The sequence below is a fragment of the Aulonocara sp. 'chitande type north' Nkhata Bay genome, linkage group LG3 (genome assembly GCF_057382095.1).
Source record: "Aulonocara sp. 'chitande type north' Nkhata Bay isolate Kocher_YH1m ecotype deep benthic linkage group LG3, A_spYH_male_GT1.1, whole genome shotgun sequence".
Taxonomy (NCBI): domain Eukaryota; kingdom Metazoa; phylum Chordata; class Actinopteri; order Cichliformes; family Cichlidae; genus Aulonocara; species Aulonocara sp. 'chitande type north' Nkhata Bay.
This window is the reverse complement of record NC_141346.1, coordinates 74,461,359-74,482,628: the sequence shown is the minus strand read 5'-3', so window position 1 is coordinate 74,482,628 and position 21,270 is coordinate 74,461,359. Positions and strand designations below refer to the sequence as shown.

Genomic DNA, 21,270 nt, shown 5'->3' with positions numbered 1-21,270 from the left:
GAAACATTCAGTGAAATAAATCTTTCATGGATTCATGTGAGCAGCAGATGAACTTTGTACCAACAACATCTTCAATAACAGAGTCTGAATGAAGCTCAGGTGTTGATGCTGCTCACTGATTGGACGCTTGCTTTCAGCTCTGCTCTCAGTCTTTACTGCACAGGTGAAGGTAGAAAGTGTGACTGGATCTATAGACTGGAAACAGAGAAACATGCTGAACATTTGAAGCTTTGCAGCAGAAATGTTCATGTTACAAATACAGCAGAGCTGATCTGGGATCAGTGTGTTCACACCTGCAGCTACAACAAGGTTTCATGTCTCCACACGTCAGCATGTGAACTTTACTCTGACTCAGTCTGAGCAGTCAGACGGCATATTTTTAAAGTTAACACATCAGCACACACAGAGCTGAGCCCCTCCCACCTGTGCTGAGTTTCAGGTGGAGTCCCGCCTCCTTCCAGGAAGCAGCTCACCTGTGTGTCCGTGTTTAGTGTCCAGGTGTGGAGTGGAGCTTGTTGTTGGTGTGTGAAGAAACTGTAAGTTTGCTTTGTTTCCTCCTTTAACAGTTTGTCTTTAGGAACTTTACTGTTTGTTCAGCTCGTGTTTGATTTCTTCACACAACAAACTGTGTGTGTTTGTATTTCCGGTCTCTCCATTAAAGTCAGTGTGTAACGTTTTCCAACAAGGCCGAGTGTCTCCGCCATTTTCTGGCCTTGTGTGATCAGAGTCCGGGAATCAGACTAAACACACTGAATGTGGCCTGAGCTCAACCGGAGAGCCGCTGAGCTCCGGATGTTTTTATTTACACGCACAGCAGGAGACAGAGAGCGCACTTTGTAAATGAATACTTCGTATAGATGTGTGTTAGATACAGGCTCAACATGTCGGTCTTAAAAATACTGCGTCACAAACTGTTGGCTCGTCTCCAACAGGAAGAAGTGTTACAAAACACATGAAACTGAAACTCAACTTAGAACTACAGCTAGATCTGAAAAAAGTTAAAGTAGAAATAAAAACACAAACTAAAACTAAATTATTGAGAATGATCAATGAAATGATTTTGGAAAACTGATTAACATTTTACAGGAAATGGCCTGTTAGTGTTGTTAGTTTGGCTAAAAAAAAAAGACCGAGTCACTGCTTTCAAAAAGTTACGTTTTTATCATAAAATCTACATTAATCTCCGTCAGTCCAGCCTCTGACCCCGTAAATATATAATAAATAAAAAATCAAATATAAACTGAAACAAGCAAACTCACCGTGGAAACTAACTGAAACTAAACAGAATTAAAAACACAAAGTGAAAAAGAAATGGAAATAGAAACTAATTAAAAATTACAAAACTACAAAACCTTGCTGTCTGTGGATATGTTTCGGGTGGAGGTTTCAGCCACCACAGACGTCTTCCTTCGTTTGTCTGTAAGTCAGTGAGATCATTTAAAGATGGTTACATATCTGCCACAGTGTTAATTTAAAGTTCTCACCCTTTGTGTTCAGAGGCATCAGGTGGAGGGACAGCAGAGGACTTTTTAAAACAAATTTGATTCAGCAGGTCGGCCTCTGTTAAAAATATCACGAACTGTCCGCTCAGACTGTTCACACTGAAACAAAGATGGAGGATAAAACATGTTTTACATTTCTCAGACTGAACAAAAGTTACTGTATTAAGTTTAAAACACTGTTAATAAATCGGAACATTTAAAGATGCTTCAGTCACGGTTTTTATATTAATAGTAAGTCAGATGTTGAGCTTTGGCGTGAAAAAAGTTTTTCTTTTTTCCTGGTGAGGAAAAAAGTTTGAAAAAAATCAGTTTAAAGTTTTATATATACATATTTGATTTGTACGGGACTCATATTTTAATACTAAAGTAAACCTTTTGTCTTCTGTCTGTACAAAATACCAGATATTAAAGTGCAGATGTTACAGATGTTTATATCTATATTTTATTATGAAACAGAACAAATGAACAGTTTAGCACAAACAAACGTTAACATGTAGATATTGTACAAGACTGCAGTGAATATGAACTCAAACTTTGACTTTTAGAAGATTAAACTTTATAGTGACGTGTAGGAGAGGAACAGATGAACACGAACTTTGACATTTGAATACAAACGAGTGATTCTGAGCATTTTTTTTCTCACCTCTCATCATCTTATAATATATTTGCTTATTCTTCATAAACAGTAAAAACAAAATCAGATCAGTGGATCTATTTTACCGTTTTAATGGCAGAATGGACAGAAGTTTTATATCTCTGTTTATTTTTGAGTGGATCACTGTATATCAGTACTGTTATAGTTTAATATTATTTCTGTACAACTGCTTGAGCAAAAAAGCTTAAAGTGTGAAACCAGGAGTTTCCATAGTGAGTTAAAAATATTTGCACAGCAGCTCCGAGAACTTTTATCAATATTTCTTTGAATCCTCTAAATTTCATTCATGGGTGTTGGACTGTTCATAGGTCTCAATAAAGTTTGTTTCAAAAGAAAAAGACTGACACAGACACGTCATCCGTCTGTGTTCATGTCACATGAAACTTAGTGGAAAATTCCTTCTTATGCTGCATTCAGGAGCACCAGTAAAACCTCGGTTCTCCAGAGATTAGAAACACTTTGGGTCACGTGAATGGCGGCCATGAAAACGACATTCTTGTATCAGAACCAAGAAATGTTGATTTCTCAGGGAACATTACTAATAATTAAGAATTTAGAGAAAGACACAAACATATTTATTTTAATAAAAGCTGAACCTGCTCAGTGGAAAAACAGAAATGTGTTACGGCCCTAGCAGGGCCTCCTCCTGAAGGTGCCTGTGTGGGCGTGTCCTTCAATGGCTTCTGCCTGAGGTGCCAGCTTTCCCTCTTACACAGCTGACTCTCGTCAGTAATCAAAAGTATTTAATCCCAGGGAAAGGTGAGCTCTGGGCCAGAGTGCCATGTGAGTGGTTACAGCTAGTGAGCTGCTCTCTTTCTTTTTGGCTTACGTTTTACTTTATTGAGCAACGCCTGAGTTTTGTTTGTTTTCTTAAATGGTGATAGCGGTTTGTCAGTCTCTTTTAGTTGAGCTACTTTAATAAAACTCTTTAATTTAACCCCTTTGCCTTCTTGTCTCCTTTTTCTGACCCGGACACTTTTTGGTACTTCCCCCTCACCGCCTAGACCCCTCAGGGGAACGTAACAAATGAGACGAGATTAAATCTGACATCACCAAGTTAAACTGTCAGAAACTCTTCTGAAAATCTGCCTCCTCCCCCCCTGTGCTAAGCTTCAGGTGGAGTCCTGCCTCCTTCCAGGACGGCTGTAAGTTTGCTTTGTTTCCTCCTATAAGAGTTTGTCTTTAGGAACTTTAGGGGCTTTTTTCCTCCTCATGAACATGATGTGAGACAGAGGACAGAGCTGCTTGTGTTCTGCTTTTTTTGGGTTTCCCTCAATAAGCTGCTCCCTTTATGTTCTCAGTTCTTCTGTATCTAATGTCAGCATGTGAGTCATCTTCAAACACAAGCTGAACATGTTTTCATGGTAGCATCGGTAGGATTCATGGAAAAAGCACTGATTCAGGTCACTAACCAGGTTCGGGGGGATGACTGGAGTATTTCCCAAACAGTGACATCCTGCGGGGATCTTTGTTCTCTTGTAGACTCTGATATTGTTTCCAATGTTTCCAATAACAAAAGAGAAAATCTGTTTGATTCATTTTTCTTTCTTTCTTTTGTAGATATAGAGATATACCTCTAGGTTAGATTTATTTCTCTGAACCTCCACAGCTGCAGGTGGAGGAGATGGTGTCTCCATCAGCAGATTCAGTGGAAAGGCCGGACTTAAAGGAGGCTTCAAAAGGCTTCCAGACAGGATGAACTGGGCTAAGTGAAAGAGAGGATAGAAAGGATTGTTTTGAACTTTGAATCATATAAAATCATTCCTGTAGTCCCAGAATAAAAACATTGTAACATTAGAATGTCACAGCATATCTGAGTGAAGAATAAGTCAGTGTCTTCAGCTTGTATAAAACAGCCTCAATTCACCAAAGACATCTTGCTTAACTATAGCTGAGAGCCAATAAGCAGATTTTTAGAGCCCAGATCTAAAAATGGGTTAGTCACACGTGTTGGACTGACTGAAGCTTCCAGTCACAGTGACTCAGTGTGTGTCAGTGAATGCATCGTGTGTGCTTCAGGCTCCATCTAGTGGACTGATAGCAGAGCAGCTGATGGCAGCTTCCTCTGCCTCACACTGCTGTCTGACTGCATCCAGCTGACACTGAGATGAAGCAGGAAAGAAGCAGCTGATATTTGGACAGCACACATGATGAAAGGAGGATTTCAGCTGATGTGCACATGAATGATTTGTTTCCTCTGCAGGTAGAAAGTGTGTGTGAGCTGATGTGAATTCTTTGGGTGAATTCTGAGCTTTTTGTGGATACGTGTCCATATTTGCATTAAAGACCTGAGAGCTGGAGGGTTAAACGGCAGTTCACCCCCTTTGTACTGGGGGCGCTGGAGCTCAAGAGGTAAAAGGAGACATTATGGCTCAATAAAAGCTCTGAGAACAAAACCTGAACTCAAACTGCTCAAACTCTAAATATTCTAAATAAGTAAATACATTGGACATGTGATGAGATTCATGTTCTCTCTCATGTTTTACAGTTGAAAGATGGAAAAATCTGTTGAGGAGCAGTTGCTGAACATGCTGGAAGATTTGGGAGAAGAGGAGCTGAAACTTTTCCACTGGTACCTGGAAAAAGGACCCGGAGGTGATTTCACAACCATCAAAAAGAGCCGACTGGAGAACGCAAGGAAGGATGGACGTCATGGAACAGTGGATCTTATGGTGGAGACATACACTACTCGCCATGTAATGGAGGTGGCAGAGTTGATTTTAAAGAAGATGAATGAAGGTCAGTCAGAGAAAAAAGACATGACTCAGTGCAGTATCAGGACAACACTGTCACAGTTTATGGATGGAAAACTGAGGCTGTTTTAGTCTGAACTTTCAATTGTGTGTCTTTTCTCTTCTAAATTTGTTTGAGTACAAATATTATATTTAGACATCTTGATGCATGCTCAATCATGCAGGTAAGTAAATCTCCAAAAGTTGTTTTTGTTTTTTCATCTGAATGTAGCGTTTTCAGTGGGAGAAACGTTTCGTACATCTGTCACCATCTTACAATGCTGTGATTGCAGCCATTCCCCAACTCTCTGTGAATGGGACTCATGGTTATTGATCAGTGGTTGTTGATCAGTGGTCATGAGATTTTGCTTAATTACGATGAAGACACTGCCCTCCCAGCCCATTGTTCCTTCAGTGGGCTGGTTTCAGTCAATATCCAAATGTACTGTTTATAAGATTGAAACCTGCAGTCAGCTGAGACTGAAGAAGTCACTTGGGTGAGTGACGACACGTTTCTCCCAGAAAACACTACGTCCAGATGAACAGAATCAACTTTTGGAGATTATATTTAGAGTATTTTGAAGCCATGCAGGTCTTCATTGTTAAACAAACAGTTCCTTATTCATGGTGCACTTTACTCCAACAGGGAAACCCTCAGCCCAGGCATCTTCATCCTGTTTATCACAAGGTAATAATTCCTTAGTTTGTCTCAGGAGCCATTGGTAAGGTAGAAACACATGAAGCCTGCACTGACCAATAGGAACTCAGGTTGTTTCCATGTGGTATCTCTGTATCCTCAGCTCTGCAGTGTAACTAAGCTCTGAGCCCCAGTTAATGAACAGTTGCCCATAAGTATAACCGCAGTTACCTACCTACTATCTTTATTTATAATACACTTCAAAACAGCCATAGGTGACACAAAGTGCTGTACATCGATACTAAATAATAACAATACATGTGATATAAAAAACAATAAAAAAGGTCAAATAACTAAAACAGACCGAGTCTCAGTGGGTCAGAAAGAATAAAATGGGTTTTAAGATGTGTTTTTGAAGTGGACAGTGAAGGGGGCTCTCTAACATGTAACGGCAAGTTAGTCCATAACTTGTGAACAATGATAGAGAAGGCTATCTGAGTGAGCTGGTCAGCTGACTGATGAGGTGTGTAGGCATGAAGAAGGTAAGGCAGGGCAAGACTGTGAAAAATGTAAAACTAAACACAACAATTTTAAAATGAACTCTAAAATATACAGGCTGCCAGTGGAGCGAGGCTAAGACAGGGGTAACATGCTCTCTTTTATAGGTTCTTCATGCAGCAGTGTTTTGAACCAGCTGAGCATGCGAGAGTAATGACTGACTCCCACATAAAGTCAATCACAGTAGTCCAGATGGGATGAAATAAAAGTATGGATCACTGTTTCAAAGTGCTGCCTAGAAACCATATGTTGTATTGTGTGTGTGACAAATAAAATTGTTGAATTTGAAAGAAAACATTTCACTGCTGTCAGTTGCCTAAAATAAAAAACGCTATACTTTGAAAAACTAGACAACAATTATAATTTACTTTCCAGTTTAAAATCACTGTCCAAATTAAACCCAAGGTCGGTAATAATTAGGGGTGGGTTTTTATAATCGATTTATCGATTAAAATCGATTCTGGCTTGGATAACGTGAAATCGATTCATTAAAATCCTGAATCGATTTTTTAATATAAATTTATTTTGCCCGAAACGCCAGAATCTCAGGTTAAACCTCACAAAATTTCAACAACCACCAAACAGCTAAGACAGTAAATGAGAGCAGGAACACGGATTCTGCACAAAGACCTAAACACACAGTGCGACCCGCGGATCAGAATCAGTTACGGTGTGTTCACACCGAACGCGATGGACGCGAATAAAACGCCCCAAACGCCCCTAATTTGACGCGTGCACATTCGCGTCTCAACGCGTGTCCAAGAAAAATCCATCGCGCTCCAAAATATCATATTTTGACGCGCGTGAACCGGAAATGTGGGAGGAATGTGGGAGGAAGTTGTGCCAGACATCTTTGCAAGATGGCAGCTGTCGAGCTAGCGCTTGAAGAGAGAGTCTCCCTTCTCTATGTACTGTGGAGAGCAGAGCAGCAGCGTAAAAGACGTCCTCGCCGTACCTGGGTCCATCAGGTCCTCCAGAGGCATGAGCAGTTTGGTGAGTTTCACCACTTGCTCCAGGAGCTGCGCCTGGATGACGGCCGATTCCAGCGCTATCACCGTCGGCCAGTTTGAGGACCTGCTTTCCCTCGTCGGTCCCAGCATCGCCCGCCTAGACACCAACTACAGACGCTCAATCCCACCTGCAGAGCGCCTGTCCGTCTGCCTGAGGTTAGTAAAACTATTTAATACGGTAGTCCTTTATTGATATCTGTGCTAATATGCTAAACCATCCAGTTATACACTGCTAACATGGATGTGCTATGCTAACAGTGAATGCTGTCGGTGTTTACTGAAAGCAAACTGTGGTACAGAGACGACTGTTTATAATATTTCTAGTGATACTCAGAAGCTCTCATCAAGTCCCGATTTAATTCGATTTATGCTGTTATCAGTGTTTGAATGATAGCATGGCTGTGGTGTCACATCAATGTATGCGCTCGGTGTTTGCTGATATCAAACTGTAGCATTAGGACCACTGAGTTAACCTTGTAGTGATACTCACTCCTTTTTATTTAGACCTGGGGCCTGTTCTTCGTACCTCGCTAAGTAAGTTAGCTGGATTAGATTGTTGACGATTTCGCGTGATCCTGGATCGTTCGGTTCCCCGAAGCCCATCCGGGACTTGCTGTCATAGCAACAGAGCCGTAAGCGTAAACCTGCTGGGGAGCAGGTTTACTTTATGTAAACAGGATTAGATCGCGGCCACGCAGGTATGTCCGCTTCATGTATACGAAAGCAACAGCGATATTCCACCACTGTTTCACCATAAATAAATAACATCAATGTAACTAAAGACAATGCAGCACCTGATCCATTTATTGATTTCACACAGATACATACAGGTCATTCCCTAAAAAAGGGAAATGTACTATTAACATTCTATTACATGTATGTGATTATTACAGATGTAATTCATATTTCAGAGTAGTAATTGTAAATTACTTCGTGTAATCAAGATGAGAGACCACGGCTATAAAAGCGAAGGTGGATTTGGGAAGCCTGTCGCAGTCATGTCCTGTCCGTATACGCGAGCCACCCATTGCGGAAGGTGCAAGATTGATAAGGAGAGTCCTCAGAATTCAGCGTATATTGCGGGACAGACAGGATCCTTTAGCTCAGCGCGACAGTGTGCTCATAGAGAGATATCGATTTTCCCGTGAGGGTATTATTCACTTAACCAACTTGTTGACGAGGGGGTGCAGGACCACCACCTGTCTTTTGTTGCTCTGCCCTTTTCTTGGTTGCTGTTATAAACAAACAGATTATTCCAGGGTCTCTTTCCAAGAGACTAAAAGCAATACAAGTGATAAATATTACCATTCTGTAGAATATTCTTATATTTCACTTTTACCTGTTCCCATGTTCTAGTGGGTCCTGTTGTGGCTCTAATGTGACACAGGATAAAATATAACATATTATAATATAATGTAATATAATATTGGATAATATAGTGTAATATAATAAATCTACCCTACTGCCTACTGGTGTTGGCCAGAGGGGCCGATGGCGCGATATGGCAGCCTGGCTTCTGTCAGTCTGCCCCAGGGCAGCTGTGGCTACAACTGTAGCTGCCTCCACCAGTGTGTGAATGTGAGAGTGAATGAATAGTGGCATTGTAAAGCGCTTTGGGTGCCTTGAAAAGCACTATATCAATCCACTCCATTATTATTGTTATTATTAAATTACTTACGAGTTTAATTTGTCAGCAACTTCCTGCCAGCCCTCTCTCCTTGCTTCTGCAGCCTTTGCAGTGTTCCCTTGCGTTCTGATTAAACTCTGAAACTCCTGAAATCCCTCACTCAAGAGTTCTTGCTCTGCTGCCGAAAAATACCGAGCCGAGCGCGCTCCGTCGACATTTTCGCCGACCAATCAGAGGGTTGCCGATCAATGTTTCTACTATCGATGCGTAGCCCCTTTTACGACACCCAGTGATCTCACATTACTGCGTCCAGCTGTACTAATCGTCAACAGCAGGTGTGTTCGGGGAACCGGATTAGCGCGCTCACGGTTAGCGCGATGGTTTGGTCTTGGATGTTTCATTTGATCTTGGATGTAGTAAGCGACGTACGAAGCACAGGGCCCTGGTTTAATTCTGGGATAGTTGAATATTTGTATATAATCCCTGCAGCTGTCAGACTCTATAGCAGGGGTCACAGCCTTTATTAAAACAGAGTTAGATAAAACTGTGAACAGTTTGGTTCATCTCTAGTTACATGGTTCTATCTTGATAAGCTGTCTTATCACAGATTAATTTTTCAAAAATATTAATGATTTAAGCAAGGAAAGGGCTACATGTCAACATACAACTCTTTATTTCTATTAATGTCTTACTTCATTCCTACCTGATTGACATGTTTAGGAATTATGAGTGATTGGCTCACTGTAGTTGTGAAAGTTGCTACCAATCAAATTATGATACGTTAAAGTTAAAACAAAACACAACTGTTTTAGATATGATCTAATATACATTTTGTAATTATCCTTATAATTACAAAATGTTTTATGTAAGATTTAAGTTTTGTGATTTAAATCTGACATCACAAAAGTATTTTGGAATTTGAATAATGTATTTTGTAACTGCAGTACACATAATACTGATTTTGAACAATTTTGTCCAGGTTCCTTGTCACCGGGGACTCCTTCAGGACCATCGCGTTCAGTTACAGAGTCGGTGTGTCCACGGTGAGCCAGATCACCCCCCAGGCAGCGACGTCCATCTGGGACTGTGTAGTGGACGATTTCATGGCTGTGCCTTCACCTGGAGACTGGCGGTCCATCACAGAGGGATTCCAGGAGCGCTGGAACTTTCCTCTGTGCTGTGCAGCTCTGGATGGGAAGCACATCCAGACAAAGGCACCCCATATATCATATAGGAGACACACACATTGATATACACTAAATATTCATTTCATTTCTTTTTTGTGGTGCCCAAATTGATGCACCTGCTTGATTTTGTTTAAACAATTATTGCACACTTTCTGTAAATCCAGTAAACTTCTTTTCACTTCTCAAATATCACTGTGTGTGTCTCCTGTATGATATTTAACTGACATTTTTTATTGTAACAACCAATGATTTATACAGGAAAATAATGTCTATTAACAAGGTTGCCCAAACTTTTGCATCCCACTGTATTAGTATATTTTGTCATTAGTATAATATGAAATAAATTCTACATGTGTCAAGCCGTGTGCCAACATTTGCTGTGTAGTAGAACTGAGACATCAGTCATTATAAAAATTTATTTGAAATAATATTAAAAGTCTCAAACAGAAAAACATTAAACATAAATATATAAAATATAAGAATTTACAGAGAGACAGGAATAAAAAGGACCAGCTGCTCTCCAGAGCAGGAACAAGGCTGAGGAGGAAATGCTCCATTGGAGACTGGTGTGGACTCTTCAGGGACACCAGGGTGGCCAGCTCCACCGCCGATGGACCGTCCTGGGACCCGTCCCTCATCTGCCTCGGAGCCGTCCTCCTCTGTGGGCCTGTAAAACAGCACAAAACACAAAGAAATGAGAAGACTGCTACTAGATTTTAATTTCAACATTGAAAAAAACAAAAACAGGATATAATCAGATTGGTTTTAGATATTTAGTAAAGGTGATCACAAGGGAATCCCACCGACTAAAAAGGTATCAGTGCTTGCTGTACATATCTGTGGGTGCAGCAGCAGGAGCTCAGGGACTGGGGATGCTCTGCTGCAGAATCAGTTGGTTCTATCAATACAGTATTAAATGTTAACAGGTTGGATATAATAATCGTAGAGTAGACAGTGGTCCCTCATTTATTGCAGCAGGGGTTCTCAGAATAACTAGCCCCTGGCCACGCACTTTATACACTGTTTTCCCCACACACATGAACATTGGTCACAGTTCTCACAATTGATTCTCAAAGTGCAAACCTTTGTAGATTGCAAAACGTAAAAGTATTATTATGCCGCGGTTTGTCTTCATCTGCCCGCCACTTTCGTGCACCTTTTTCCCTCGCGGTGCAGGTGTTTATTTCCGAATGAGCGGTGGCTTGCTAGCTTTTGTGCGGCTTCCCCGGGTCAGTGAAAACTTTCAAAAGAGAAATGAATGAACTTACCAGGTTGCCCGATCTCTTCACATATCTTCCTCCAAGCTCGGTCCTTTTTATTCCTGTCTCGGTACTGAAAGCAGCTGGTGTTGTACAGCTCCGAGTTGTTTGCTACCGCATTGATTAGCCTTCCCTCCATTGAAGTATGAAAGGCTTTGGCTGGATCTGCCCCTTTGACCTAGGTAACAGCCACGTCACCAGGCTCCTGATTGGTTGTCGCGGCGCGATTTGACGCTGGAGTTCAGCTTTTTCCAACTCGAGCGGTAGACGCGAAACGCGCGTATGCACAAAATGCAACACAAAAACTCATGCGCGTGGTTTTATTCGCGCGTCAAACGCGCCAGACGCGCTACACTGACGCGCGTTTCACGCGTTTTGGCGTTTTCGCGACGCAAATCTGCTTCCGAATTTTCGCGGGACCCGCAATCGCGCGTCATCGCGCCTTTCCATTGACTTTACATGTAAACCTGACGCTCTATTCGCGTCCATCGCGTTCGGTGTGAACACACCGTTAGATGTCGCCTTTCTCACGGTTGGGTCTGCGCTTTGTGTTCATGCCCTTTATGCGCCGATTCTAAAGCTGTTAGTTTGATGTCTCTCCAAACAATATTGACCGAACCAGCAGCAAATGAAGATCCAAACTACGCTTCACATAAACATCGTCATGAATTCACTCTGACTTTTACTGTTTTGCTTCGACCATGATGCACATCTCTCTCTCTCTCTCTCTCTCTCTCTCTCTCTGTACTTCAAGAACAGTTTCCCTTTCTTCATTATTCGCTTACTTGTTACGCACAAGTCTACTGTTGCTTACAGCTCTGTCGGCCGCTGTTTTTTTCCCTTTTGCATTCTTCCGAAAAGAAAACCTCATTTCTGCCGTTCAATACTGAGCAAATTTAAACTTTTTAAAATTATTCAAAATGCAAAATGCTTAGCCGTGTCTCTAATAAAACCGCTGTAACGTCAGAGGTAATGTTCATATGTTGATTAATGGTTTTTTTTCTTTTTTTTTTGGTTTTTTTTTGGGTTTTTTTGTTCTTTTCTTTCGTTTTTGATGTACTGCAGAATATTTTTATAAAATCCAGTGGCGGGCTGCCCAAGCGTATCAAAGTAGCGGACACACGGAAAGAAGAAACACATGAAAACATGGCAGAGCCGGTTGTCTACGCTAGAGCTGATGGGGATGAACAGCATTTTCCTCACATACAAAGAATGTTTTGCTTAAAAGCAGCACAAAAGAGCAGCTATGTCTTCAGTGAGAGCCAAAACAAACCAACTTTTCAGCGTCAAACAACTCAGTTCATGTAACCTGAGGAAACCTAAGTTTTCTCTAAATATCCTTTAGCTGTGGTTAGCTGGATGTCAGTCTTATGTGTCGAGCTCGAGCTGCGAGTCATATTTTCGGCGCTACGTTGTAGTGAGATAAGTTTGTGGGTATTTTGTGCAGCTTCGGCTGTCTTTTTAACTGCTCGCTGGTTAGCTAGCGTGAGCTATAAGCTAACAGCTAGCATGGTTAATGACGCTAGAGTTCCACGCACATGCAAACAGCTCGTCTCTACTGCTTTAACTGTTAAAACAGAAGACAATACTGCAGCTGACAGGGTTTATTATGTGAAACAGCAGCTTGTTTAGTTTAAACAGTCTGCATTAAGCTGGGCAAACACTGTGCGATTTTTTTTTTTCAGTCGCGTTATTCAGCTCCTGCTCAAACTGTACAATTAAATCGCAGAGGTTAGAAGTTCATAGGTCATGATGCAGGGTCTCACACTATATGGCCTGATGCTCTGATGCGACCCGAGTGCTCAAACTGTGCCTTCATAACATGAAGCTTATCATACAAAATCTGTCCCTCGCTCTCCCTCTCTCTGTCTTACAGACACACACACCATCAACTTTGCTAAATTACTAATGAAAAACATTGACCAGGCAGCTGTGATTGAGTAGCAATGTCCATCCAACTCTTTTCATGGTTGTTGTAGTCATAATAATTTTGTGAGGCCACATTGAAAAGTGTTGGATACAGAAACGTAGTACGGAAGCGTAGAGCCGCCACCCAGGCAAAAGAAAAATAGAGCTATGTCACATTATAACGTGAAAAGTTTATTATTATAGTATACTATTGTTCTAACAATATTAGATATAGTTCTAACAATATACTTTTCATGTTTGTACAATATACTATCATTTAGGTACAATATACCTATTACAATATACATAATTCTCACGTTCGTACTTGCACTCGTTCTTATTTTAAACTTAATCTGGAATGCAGGATATGAATGACAAGATTTTGTTTTTCATATTTTTCATTATTTTTCAGTTTCAATTTTTTCTCCGGTTTCATTTTAAGCTGGCATCATTTTAACCCTACACACCCTAAAATTTAGTATTTGTTGATGAGATGTTGAAGTGTTAATTGAACAAAGTTAGAATACAGTGGAACCCCGACTTACGAAATTAATCCGTTCCCGAGGGTCTTTCGTAAGTCGAAAATTTTCTTAAGTCGAAACAGCCATTGCACCTTTTGAGTGAGGTGATGCTGAACGATAGGCTAATTGCTAACTAGAACAACAATATGTCGTTCAAGTGGAACAGCGAAGCACGAGTACGGAAGCCAAGGGGTTGTCACATGATTCGGAAGGCCTTGTGGGCATTGTAGGCTCAGCCAATCAGAGCCAGCGGATTTCGTTACACCGGCATTTTGCCGTACCATGGGCAGAAATATTGCCGTTCATTGCCTTCGTAACTTGAATTTTTTGTTAAATGGGGTATTCGTAAGTCGGGGTTCCACTGTATTTTTCACATGATTTCGACTGAGAAGCATGTTTATGTCTCTTTCTTCTTCCTGTAGAGGAGGAGCTTGCCAGGGTACGGTCAGCCTTTGTCTGGAGGGTAACAATAGAAATCCTTAAACTGCTCCTTGAGGCCCTTGTAAGTGATGGTATCTTAAATAAGTTGGAGGAAGAATCGATACTGGAGGGGAACCCACTCAGAGCAGACAAGGCACGCAGCTTGATCGACACAGTGAGGAAAAAAGGAGACAAAGCATGCAAGATAACAATCAAGCATCTTCAGATCAAAGATCCTTCTCTTTTCTCTCAGCTGCGTTTGAACTCTGATCCATCTGCTCAACAAGGTGAGGTCATGCATCATATACCATGAATAAAAATGGTCACCTTGCAGTTTGTTGAGATGTGAAAGTGAAACCTCAGAATTCATTGTAAGAAAAAGGAGAGGGCAAGAACGTCATTCTACGACGAATGTTTGGATTTGTTACATGCCTGCAAATGTATTTTCTAAACTACATGGAGGAATTTTGATGATCGTCATAAACCTGTGAAACTACTTAGATCTAATGTGAGCTGTATTTAATTAAACACAAGTGTTCTTTACTTTTAAAAACCATGCAAACTGATTGCCTTAAAAAAGAAAAGTCAGAGTGTTTCTCTAACAAGAGGACACTCTTTAAGCATCGGTCATTTGACTTAAATGTTTAATGAAAAAAATGCCACATTTACATATAATAAAGCAAATTGTGGCCAGAAAGGGTTTACATTATCTTTTGCCATTGTAAATTACGAGAAGAATTAAATGTGAATTACTGAATCTCTCTCAGATGCTTCTTTAAATAACATAGCAGTGGGGAACGTTATGACACTTCAATGTTGTTATTTTTGGTTACAAAGTTTGGAGAAGAGGCACAGAAAGCAGAAACCTGTTTAGCCTGCACATGTTGGCATCAGGTACATATGAAAAGCTGCAAAGCAATGCAGATGTGGAGGTTCAAAACATTTAACGTGGCTTTTTTCAGGAAATACATTTAGGAATTCCTGAAGCCCCTTTTTGATTTCTGGTAGAATGAGTATATTAAAAACTTGATAGGTTAAATAAAGGCCAAAGTACGTCACATAGCTCCTTCAGACCAGATTTGTATTTTTCCTTCTTTTTTTGATTCAGATGCTCTTCAGAAGTGTCAGCCTAAACTCAAGTCTCTCTTGAAGAAGAAGTTCCAGTGTGTGTTTGAGGGCATCGCTAAAGCAGGAAACCCAACCCTTCTGAATCAGATCTACACAGAGCTCTACATCACAGAGGGAGGGACTGCAGAGGTCAATGATGAACATGAGGTCAGACAGATTGAAACAGCATCCAGGAAACCACACAGACCTGAAACAACAATCAGACAAGAAGACATCTTTAAAGACTCACCCAAAAGACAGGACCTGATCAGAACAGTGCTGACAAAGGGAGTGGCTGGCATTGGGAAAACAGTCTTAACACAGAAATACAGCCTGGACTGGGCTGAAGACAAAGCCAACCAGGACATCCAGTTCATATTTCCATTCACTTTCAGAGAGCTGAATGTGCTGAAAGAGGAAAAGTTCAGCTTGGTGGGACTTGTTCATCACTTCTTTACTGAAACCAAAGAAGCAGGAATCTGCAGCTTTGAAGACTTCCAGGTTGTGTTCATCTTTGATGGTCTGGATGAGTGTCGAGGTCCTCTGGACTTCAACAACACTAAGAGTGTGACTGATATTACGATGCCCACCACAGTTGATGTACTTCTCACAAGCCTGATCAGGGGGACGCTTCTTCCCTATGCTCACGTCTGGATAACCACACGACCTGCAGCAGCAGACCAGATCCCCCCTGAGTATGTTCACAGGGTGACAGAGGTCAGGGGGTTCACTGACCCACAGAAGGAGGAGTACTTCAGGAACCGATTCAGAGATGAGGAGCAGGCCAGCAGGATCATCTCCCACATCAAGAAAGCTCGAAGCCTCCACATCATGTGCCACATCCCAGTCTTCTGCTGGATCACTGCTACAGTTCTGGAGGATGTGCTGGAAACCAGAGAGGGAGGACAGCTGCCCAACACCCTGACTGAGATGTACATCCACTTCCTGGTGGTTCAGGCCAAAGTGAAGAAGGTCAAGTATAATAGAGGACGTGCAACAGATCCACACTGGAGTCCAGAGAGCAGGAAGATGATGGAGTCTCTGGGAAAACTGGCTTTTGATCAGCTGCAGAAAGGAAACCTGATCTTCTATGAATCAGACCTGACAGAGTGTGACATCGATATCAGAGCAGCCTCAGTGTACTCAGGAGTGTTCACACAGATCTTTAAAGAGGAGAGAGGACTGTACCAGGACAAGGTGTTCTGCTTCATCCATCTGAGTGTTCAGGAGTTTCTGGCTGCTCTTCATGTCCATCTGACCTTCAGCAACTCTGGACTCAATCTGCTGGAACAACAACAAACAACCTCCCAGAAGTCTGAAACAGGAGATTCTGCAAAGAAACACTTCTACCAGAGTGCTGTGAACAAGGCCTTACAGAGTCCAAATGGACACCTGGACTTGTTCCTCCGCTTCCTCCTGGGTCTTTCACTGCAGACCAATCAGGCTCTCCTACGAGGTCTGCTGACACAGACAGGAAGTAGCTCACAGACCAAAAAGAAAACAGTCCAGTACATCAAGGAGAAGCTCAGTGAGAATCTGTCTGCAGAGAAAAGCATCAATCTGTTCCACTGTCTGAATGAACTGAATGATCGTTCTCTAGTGGAGGAGATCCAACAGTCCCTGAGATCAGGACGTCTCTCCACAGATGAACTGTCTCCTGCTCAGTGGTCAGCTCTGGTCTTCATCTTACTGTCATCAGAAGAAGATCTGGATGTGTTTGACCTGAAGAAATACTCTGCTTCAGAGGAGGCTCTTCTGAGGCTGCTGCCAGTGGTCAAAGCCTCCAACAAAGCTCTGTAAGTAAACATGAACTCATCGCTTCATTCTTAAAATCATGGGAAATAAATCAGAGGTGCTCAGTTCAAAGAACACTACCACTTTAGAAAAATTAAAAAATAGTCACTAAAATAGTCATGATACTTTAAATATTTCTCTCCAGCAGGACATGTCAGCATTTCTGAAATATTTTTGTCTTCAACTCGAATCAAAGCACAATCCAGATCCAGCCTATAAGAACATGAGCTCTGATCCTTCAGCCCCTCTGACAGGTTTATTATCCTCAAGTTGTTCACTTGTCTCCAACAACCAGGAGTCTAGCTCTGTTTTTTAAAGCAAATACTTGAGCTACCAGACTGCACCTACATCGTTTTCAGATGTTCTTATTTTAAGGTCTGGTTTGTGTCTCATCTTTATTGCAATCCCCCATGTCTCTCTGTTTTTCAAATATAAATCTGTTACCTCGGTGTGGCCAGAACAACATGGTGAACCCAAAATACAGACAAAGGTGAAGGAACTGAATATTACTAGACGTGAAGGCTTTATTTACACACAGGAACTTGACACTTGGAATTTTTTAACATGAACTGTGAACTATGGTGGAAGTCAAGCACTTGAAGCTGTGAGCATGAAGTGGGCTCTATGGTAGGTTTCCGGAAATGGGTCTTGGTTGATGGTAATCTGAGTCACTGTAACAGAGGTAGAGCAGCATCAGAAAGATCACTGGTGGAGGTTACAGTAAGTGAACGAGGTTATCTTCAATGTCTTATTTGGGGTTTCTGTAGCTCAGGAGGTAAAGCTGGTCTGATCTGACCTACTGATCAGAAGGTTGGTGGTTCGATCCCTGGCTCCTCCAGTCTGCATGTCAAGTATCCTTGGGCAAGATACTAACCCCAACTTGCTCTCCGATGCATCCATCAGAGTATGAATGTGCGTGAATGTACTTAGAAAGCACTAAGTTCAGATAAAGTGTTTGTGAGGATGGGTGTGATTGGGTGGATGTGGCATGTTGTATAGAGCGCTTTGAGTACTCCGGGAGAGTAGAAAAATGCTATATAAGAATCAGTCCATTTACCATTTACTTGTCAGCAGTCGGAAAGCAACTTGGGGAAGGCAGGTGGTGAGGTCTGGGTGAGTACTTGTTAGCTTTGAATCCAGGCAAAGTGGTCCAGTAAGTCTAAGAGACGAAAGGCATTAATGTGGCTGTGAGTGAATCAAGAAGACCAGCATCCAGGAAAACGTGACTGAACTGCAAGGGTGAGTAGATGATCCGAGGATTAGGAGGTTAGCAGAGTTATTGGGAGTGCTGATGTTATATTCAGCCTAGTAGATTACTGTCAGGTGTGGACAATGGACAGGCTGACCAGGCTTCACCCAAAGGCAGAAACCAGAGTCTAGTGGGAAACCACCGCCGCTCACACAGACCATGACAGCAGCATGACCCCCCCCCCCCCCCCCCCCCCAAAGCATTCTCTTTCACTTGGCATCATTTACCTCTCCCTTCTCCAATTTCTGATGTGTCCACCTTTGCAATGATAACTGTGATCAGGGTGAACCAAAAAGGTGCCGTGGTGAACAGATACTTAAGTTTGGTGAATGCAGTTTCAGCTTTGGGGGACCAGATGCATGCTGAGACTTGAGTGGTGCAGCTACCTGACTATAGTTGAAAATGAACAGTCTATAAAAATTTGCTATTCCCAAAACCCATTGGAGATGCTTCTTGAATCTACAATGGGTACAAGGGGTAGGCCACTCTGTGAAAGCTTTCACATTTGCCAGATCCGTCTTCACCTGCCCCCGTGCCAAAATGTAACTGAAAAAAGTTATTGATGAGGAATGGAATTCACACTTTTTTGCTTTGACATAAGGTTTATTCTCCAGCAAACGTTGGAAAAATAGCATGGACATGAGACTGATGTTCCTCGCAGGTTTTGGGAAAAATGAGGATATCATCCAGATACACCAATACGAACCTGTCAAGGAATTCCCGGAGGACATCGTTAACTAATCTTGAAACATTGCGGGAGCATTAGTTAACCCAGGCGGCATGACCAAATACTCGTAGTCCCCCAATGGCATGTTTAAAACGGTCTTCCACTTGTCTCCCTGATTGATCTGGAAAAAGTGGTAAGCGTTGTGGATGTGGGGTTTTGTAAACCCAGTGGCACTGTGAAATGGCCTGAAAGCAGAGCTAATGAGGTAATAGGTACTTATTCTTGATGGTAATATCACTGAGGCCCCTGAAGTAAATGCATGGCCAGAGAGAGCCATCCTTTTTCCCCACAAAAAAGAAGTTCCAACTTGAGATGACAATCGTTGGATTATGCCTGCACCGAGGGATTCCTTAATGTACTTTTCCATAGCCGCACACTCAGGTCTAGACAGGTTATACAGCCAGCTAGAAGGCCGGGTGGAGCCAGAGAGTAGTTCTATGGTGCAGTCATGTGGTCTGTGAGGTGGCAGTGAAAGCGCTTTACTTTTGCTAAATACTTCCTGAAGATCATGACATTTGGTGGGGACAGAGGAGAGATCTAAAACAGTCTCAGTGTTGGTTGATGGTTCCACAGGTTCCGGTGGACGGGCAGAAACAAGGCAATTTGAATGACAGAACAGACTCTAATTGATTACCCTCTGACCTGACCAGTCTAAGTGGGGGTTATGTAATTCTAGCCAAGGAAACCCGAGTATGAGTGGTTTGTGAGGTGCATGAAAAGCAAAAAAGGTAAGTGTTTTCTTGTGATTGCCAGGGGTGACAGGCTCTGTGCGCTGAGTTATGTGAGGGGACACTCGGTTATTTAATGACTTAGTGGGAATGGGCGGATTAAGGGGGCATAGAGGGATGTTTAACTGTCTCGCTAACTCAGACTCCATGAGGTTCTGATTGAACAAGAGCCTGAAAGGTCTGGTTAACTAGAACAGAGAGTTGGAGTTGCAATCTGGGTTTTTATGTTTGTGTGAGTATCCTCCACCCTTATCCCTGAACTTTCCAGTGGGCAGACCCTGGTGTGGAATCGAAAACAGACAGGTTCATCACGAGAAGCAAGCTGATCTTTCATGGTTTGATTTAATGACTGAAAAACATACAGCGGACGGTGGTTAGCACTGTTGCCGCACAGCAAAAAGGTCCTGAGCAAAAGTCTTTACAAACTCAACCAGGAAATCATCATGCGAGCAGAAAGAAAGAGGATGAGCAGATAGGTAAGCAAGAGAAACCCGCCAGCGTCCCAGGTTTCCAGAGAAGGTTCAGGTTCTAGGTACCTGAAATGGGATGTAATTCAATTCAATTTTATTTATATAGCGCCAAATCACAACAGTCACCTCAATGCGCTTTATAATGTACACTAGATCGTACAGTAATAGATACAGAGAAAAACTCAACAATCATATGACCCCCTATGAGCAAACACTTTGGCGACAGTGGGAAGGAAAAACTCCCTTTTAACAGGAAGAAATTTTTGGTGTCAAAGTCAAAGCACAGATCCACCCAGTCTCTGTATTTCAGCTTATTTCCTTTATACACACATTTAACAGGAACAGTTTCAGACAGCTAGTGTTTACCTGACATTACCTGCGTACCTCACAGTTTGCAGGTAATGGGCATAATAATTACTGAACAGAGACATCCTGCTGTGAACTTTGTTGCTGTGGATCTAAAATGTAAAAATACATCTGAGAAGATTTCTAATCATGATTTTATGAGCCCCCAAAGTTTGATTCTGTTCATCTGGACGTAGCGCTCTCAGCGGGAGAAACATTTTGTCACTCATCAAGATGACTTCTTCAGGCTCAGCTGACTGCAGCTTTCCCCAATCTTATAAAGAGTACATCTGCATAATGACTCAAACCTAATGGTCAAGGAACTGACCTCCCAGCCTTATTGTTCCTTCAGTGGGCTGGTTTCAGTCATTATGCAAATGTACTTTTTATAGGGTTGGAAACCAGAAGTCAGCTGAGACTGACGAAGTCACCTGGATGAGTGACGAAATGTTTCTCCCACTGAAAGCGCTACGTCCAGATGAACAGAATCAACTTTTGGGATTTACTAACCTGGATGATTGAGCATGGATCAAGACGGGTTTTTATGAGGTTTACAGTTTCTTATAATTTCTAAACCAGAAGGTTGAGGAGATGGAGCTCATGATAACTGGCTACTGCCTTTCAGCGTGCTTTATGAAATCATCCAATCAAAATAAAGTTGGCCTTTAGGGAGAGCGGGGCTTTAAAGGGGAATGAGCCAAAGCATCTTTTAGGCAGAAAATGAAATGAGAGTCCAGGATGTGATACATTATTTATAACTACATTTACAGTAATCACACATATTAGAATTAATAAAGTGACCAGCAGTACTGTAGTAAGTGTAATACTGCAGTA

General features: G+C 41.9%; 3 protein-coding genes and 1 long non-coding RNA gene across 4 annotated transcripts in view; 2 read left to right on the top strand and 2 right to left on the bottom strand.

The window, feature by feature from the left end:
- The window catches only part of LOC147337001 (protein NLRC3-like), a 618,167-nt gene that overhangs the window by 60,607 nt on the left and 536,290 nt on the right, over positions 1–21,270 (bottom strand). The window lies entirely within an intron of this gene.
- LOC147337013 (protein NLRC3-like) overlaps positions 1–21,270 on the top strand; it is a 504,309-nt gene that overhangs the window by 362,561 nt on the left and 120,478 nt on the right. The window lies entirely within an intron of this gene.
- LOC147337017 (uncharacterized) lies at positions 6,905–10,185 on the top strand. Its single transcript, XM_086287240.1, has 2 exons — positions 6,905–7,250; positions 9,701–10,185. Exons 1-2 carry the CDS (start codon positions 6,991–6,993, stop codon positions 9,969–9,971), a joined length of 531 nt encoding a protein of 176 aa, XP_086143366.1. The 5' UTR covers positions 6,905–6,990; the 3' UTR covers positions 9,972–10,185.
- LOC147337016 (uncharacterized) lies at positions 10,311–11,670 on the bottom strand. Its single transcript, XR_015128556.1, has 2 exons — positions 11,177–11,670; positions 10,311–10,575 (listed from the first exon to the last, which is right to left on the bottom strand). It is a non-coding gene; the product is annotated as an uncharacterized LOC147337016 (long non-coding RNA).

Bases quoted from the DNA above. Each gene is read 5' to 3' on its own strand.
- LOC147337017 (XM_086287240.1), top strand. From the start codon at position 6,991: ATGTACTGTGGAGAGCAGAGCAGCAGCGTAAAAGACGTCCTCGCCGTA. The intron at 7,251-9,700 runs GTTAGTAAAACT...AATTTTGTCCAG, and splicing joins CGCCTGTCCGTCTGCCTGAG to GTTCCTTGTCACCGGGGACT.